This window comes from Engystomops pustulosus, chromosome 8 (genome assembly GCF_040894005.1).
Source record: "Engystomops pustulosus chromosome 8, aEngPut4.maternal, whole genome shotgun sequence".
In the NCBI taxonomy this organism is placed as follows: domain Eukaryota; kingdom Metazoa; phylum Chordata; class Amphibia; order Anura; family Leptodactylidae; genus Engystomops; species Engystomops pustulosus.
This window is the reverse complement of record NC_092418.1, coordinates 93,435,510-93,440,954: the sequence shown is the minus strand read 5'-3', so window position 1 is coordinate 93,440,954 and position 5,445 is coordinate 93,435,510. Positions and strand designations below refer to the sequence as shown.

The following is a 5,445-nucleotide window of genomic DNA, read 5'->3' as shown; positions in this document are numbered from 1 at the left end:
ACAATAATCTCTGAGAAGATCCCTCTCTATATACCAAGGCATTAACCCCTTAAGGACGCAGGGTTTTTTCGCTCATTTCTCGCTCTCCACCTTCAAAAATCCATAACTTTTTCATTTTTACGTGTACAGAGCTGTGTGAGGGCTTATTTTGTGTGTAACAAATTTTACTTTCCCGTAATGTTAATTATTTTAACATGTCATGTTCTGCGAAGCTGAAAAAATATTCCAAATGTAGAAAAATTGAAAAAAAAAACCGCAAGTGCACGTTCTTGTGGGCTCAGTTTTTACGACTTTGACTGTGCACTCAAAATAACACCTCAGCTTTATTCTTTGGTTCGGTGCGATCGCGGTGATACCAAATTTATATAGGTTTTATTGTGTTTTAATACATTTAAAAAAATTTAACAAATGTGTACAAAAGAGAAAAAAAAAATTTGCCATCTTCTGACACTAATAACTTTTTCATACTTTTTCGCACGGAGATGTGTGAGGGGTCATTTTTTGCGAAATGAGGCGACGTTTTCATTGCTACCATTTTGAGGTCTGTGCGACATATTGATCATTTTTTATTCCATTTTTTATGTGATGTAAAAAGGTGTAAAAGTCGCATTTCAGACATTTGGGCGCCATTTCCCGCCTCGGAGGTCACCGCCGGCCGTAACCGTTTTTATATTTTGATAGATCGGGCATTTTGGGACGCGGTGATACCTAATATGTCTGTTATTTTTACTGTTTATTATGTTTTATATCAGTTCTAGGGAAAGGGGGGTGATTTGAATTTTTAATATTTTATTAATTTTTTTTCTTTTTTAAACTTTTTTTTTCTTTCACTATTTTTTTAGACCATCTAGGGTACATTAACCCTAGATGGTCAGATCGCTGCTACCATATACTGCAATACTTCTGTATTGCAATATATGGCATTTTTGCAGCTCATTCATTACAATGAGCCACTGGCTCATTGTAACGAATCTGCAGAAGCCAGATAGCTTCGGGTCAAACGAAGACCTGAGGCTACCATGGTAACCGATCGCCGCCCCCCGATGACTTTCGGGGGCGCGGCGATCAGAATAAAGATGGCGGCGGCAACGGACCGGTTAATAGCCGCGATCGGTGCAAGCAACGACCGCGGTTATTAGCGGGGGGGGGGGGGGGGGGTTTGCTGCAATATGCAACAACCCCCACCCTTGTATGAAGAGGACTCAGCCCGGGAGTTAGTTACCAAAATTCTAATCCTTGATAATCACAGATCTAATAGCTCAGTGAGTTGGGGCGCTGTGTTATCATTGTTCATGGATACTGCAGGTTCTAGGTTCAAATCCCAATGAGGAAATTTTTTTTTATTTTTTAATTGAGATGATTTTTATTATTATTATAATATGGCTAAAATTTGGGGCGTGGCCAGGGAGTGATTGGGAGTGTGGCTTAGGGGGATCGCCATTTTGTCCCTCTTTCACAGATGTTGGGAGGTATGTTAAACTTCCTTGTGCTGGAGTGTGAAAGCACCTAAAACATTAAGAGTAGTGATGAGTGGATCTATAGTAGTTTAAGTTCAACTGACTTTGGCTGAATTCAAACTTGAAATTCAGTTCCTGAACTAAACCCTCAGTGTTGCCACCGATTGTGGGTGTTAACTGTTTATATGCCACAGGCAAAGTCACCAGCAGCATCTAAATCGGTGCCAGCGTGTAGGTGACGCGCGCATGTGTCATTTCAATTCAAACCAAGACAATGGGGGCATTTACTAATTCTGGCGCAAGCACGACTGTCTCCGGAAATCACAGCCCGATGTTTTAAGGTAGCGCACGGCTGTAAGCAAATAATGGGTAGACGGTAATAATCAGTGGTGCGCCATAAAAATGCCGACATCAATGCGCACCAAAATCTTACATGGACTGCGTCTTTATTTTCCTCTCTGCCCATTTTTTTCCTGGTTTATTGTGCACCAAAAATTGCACCTAAAAATGCTGACAAACTACACATAAATGTGATGGATAATGTGGAAAGGTTAGGACATGCCCACTTGCGGCAAAAAATACGGAGGAGTCGGGATAGTCGGAAAAATTCTGTTCTTTTTGGCGCAAAATCATTATAAATGATCCGCAACAATTCTGTGCCCAAAAAAGCAAAAGGTCCCGCCATTTTTTAGGCGTAGAGACGATAATACATCTGCCCAATAACTTTGCATTATTGGCGGTGTGTTGAGCTGGACCCAAACCAGACCTGAACTTCTAATGAAGATCAGGGTTTGGCTTGGGGGAGCCAAACCGCCAAAGTTCGGCATGGACCCAGGTTTCGTCCGCTCAACACTAATCACAATGAAGGACCCATAGGGATAGGTGCTATGTGTAATGATTATGCACATCAGAGACCTGGGCTGGACCGGTCACTGTATAGATGTCTCATCATCAGTATGTTCTGCATTTTGTGGCTTATCCAGGGATTGTTATTTGTACCCAAAATTATAGTATTTAATATCTTCTTATACCTGTTCAGACTTGTAGTTTACCCAAAATAACTGAAGAAAGCAAATAAACAAAAAACTGTATTGTAATTATAATATTTTATTGTTGTGGTTACGAAATGTAAAACCAATAAAAATCTGCTCTGGAATTCTAGAATCTTTTATAGTTCGATCTCTGTTGCGGCAGATATGACACCAGGGTCTATGTACCTGATGGAAAAAATGTTCATCGAAATCATCAATATAAAAATGTTGCATCAGAAATGTTTCTCCAATGTTGTTGTTCTCAGAGATGTAATAATTAGAGAAATATGATGGGGCTTATTTCAATGTCTGTACATTGCAGCAGCAGAAGATTGATTGAAGAAATCTTAACGTTTGGCGACGTTCTGTATCACGACCATTGCTGCTGCGGGAGTTTCTTCTTAAACATTTTGGAATCCACCATCTTGATGTGAGAGATTCTGCACTTGGCCGGGCTTCCGTTACATCATGTTCTCTAGACAGGAGACAATCCATGGTTTGCCAGGATCTCATTACATGATGTCTACTAGGCCTGTTGAAGATTTCTTCTTCTGAATCTGTGATCTCCATTCCATCATCATCAGACACAACCTCTATTTCCTCCTCAGATTCCTCTAAGGATGTGTCCAGAGGTGTCCAGGCCTCAATTACACCATGTTCTTCAGATAGGAATGACTCACTGGATTCCCTATATCTCCTGTAGAACATCTCTTCTTCTGTATCTATGCCCTCATTTCCATAGTCCTCAGACTCCTCCTCTATTTCCAGCTCATCATTCTCATCCTCAGGTTCCTCTAGGATTGTGTCTAGAGTTGGCCAACAAGAGACTTCTCCATATTTTGATGGCCAGAAAACCTCAGTCTCCTCCACAATCATCCTCCATTCCTCATCTGTGATTATATCGTCCTCTGCATCTTTCTCCATTTTATCACAATTCAGACTACTCACTATCACTACCAATACTGAAATAAGAGGAAAAAGAAGATCAAAGTGTCACCCCAAATCTATCTGCGTATGCAGGAGGATGGAAGGACATATGGACAGATATATACAATGATGGAAGGACATATGGACAAATAAATACAATTATGGAAGGAAATATGGACAGATAGATACAATGATGGAAGGACAAATGGACAGATAGATACAATGATGGAAGGACATATGGACAGATAGATACAATGATTTAAGGACATATGGACAGATAGATACAATGATGGAAGGACACATGGACAGATAGATACAATGATGGAAGAACATATGGACAGATAGATACAATGATGGAAGGACATATGGACAGATAGATACAATGATGGAAGGGCATATGGACAGATAGATACAATGATGGAAGGACATATGGACAGATAGATACAATGATGGAAAGACATATGGACAGATAGATACAATGATGGAAGGACACATGGACAGATAGATACAATGATGGAAAGACATATGGACAGATAGATACAATGATGGAAGGACATATGGACAGATAGATACAATGATGGAAGGACATATGGACAGATAGATACAATGATGGAAGGACACATGGACAGATAGATACAATGATGGAAAGACATATGGACAGATAGATACAATGATGGAAGGACATATGGACAGATAGATACAATGATGGAAGGACATATGGACAGATAGATACAATGATGGAAGGACATATGGACAGATAGATACAATGATGGAAAGACACATGGACAGATAGATACAATGATGGAAAGACATATGGACAGATAGATACAATGATGGAAGGACATATGGACAGATAGATACAATGATGGAAGGACATATGGACAGATAGATACAATGATGGAAGGACATACGGACAGATAGATACAATGATGGAAGGACAAATGGACAGATAGATACAATGGTGGAAGAACAAATAGATGGATGGATGGATGGATATATGCAGATTTACTTGTCTCATGACATTAATTGAGAGGTCTGATCTCACCAAGTAATGGAGAGGACATCACAAGGAGGAGACTTAAAGGAAATTGGAGAAGAAATGGCGGAAAATAATGAAGGACACAGGAGCACCTGACAAAGAAGATTGTAAGTTCTGTGGCTCCTTATATAGGAACATGATGTCATAATGTGGGGGGTGTGATGTCATAATGTGCAGGGCTGGAGCCAATATACACAACATTCCGTGACCACAATGCACTGCAGCAGCTATATGAGGCCATGCAGCCAATGTCATTCACTATGGATGATATGATAAATATATACCGCTCATCCCCTGATAAAAAACAAGTAATACATCATAGAAAAGTTTCCTTTCTTTACCACAGTGTTGGTTAAACATTAATATTTCCAGTTATACCTTTCTGAATCCATTTCCAAATATAGAGGGCTTCAGTGGCAGCGCTCTAAGATAATAACTATGCACTGAAATGTTTTTTAGGTGCACCAAAGAAAATGGTGCACTCGGTCAAAGCAGTGCAGGGGCCGCAAGAGTCATGAAGAACGGGTGCCAGAAATCATGAATCTGGCGCCCCCTGCACACTACACAGGCAAACTGCAGTTTTGTTAGAAAATGTGGGCCATTATATATGCATGCAATACATAGTATACAGCAATGGAGGGAAAATGCTGGAACATGTGTTTTTTCTGTGGGTGTGGGTCTTCTGGGTGTCGCCGGTGTAAGGAGCCGTGGTGGAGTTTTATTTAGGGCACATCACACTCTATTATTCTATATCTCTCCTTCCAAGATTCTCAAGCTTTCTTGTTAGTAATGTGGGAAACTAAGGTTTTATAGTGTTTATGAAGAAAAAAATAGAAAATCAACCGAATCACTCCTTTGAGGGCATATTGATGGGCTTTGTCCTTATGACTGGTGATCGGTACAGCTGACTTCCAGGGCAGCACATACAATTATCATTGTGTCACATGCACCTGGGGTAGGCACTACTGGTTATTGAACCCAGTGACTATGG

The 5,445-nt window shown here is 40.3% G+C and overlaps 1 protein-coding gene across 1 annotated transcript; it reads right to left on the bottom strand.

The window, feature by feature from the left end:
- Nucleotides 1–2,544: 2,544 nt before the first annotated feature.
- Nucleotides 2,545–4,567, bottom strand: LOC140074778 (uncharacterized). The gene is made up of 2 exons (XM_072119945.1): nucleotides 4,461–4,567; nucleotides 2,545–3,450 (listed from the first exon to the last, which is right to left on the bottom strand). Exons 1-2 carry the CDS (start codon nucleotides 4,477–4,479, stop codon nucleotides 2,786–2,788), a joined length of 684 nt encoding a protein of 227 aa, XP_071976046.1. The 5' UTR covers nucleotides 4,480–4,567; the 3' UTR covers nucleotides 2,545–2,785.
- Between the last annotated feature and the right edge of the window lie 878 nt (nucleotides 4,568–5,445).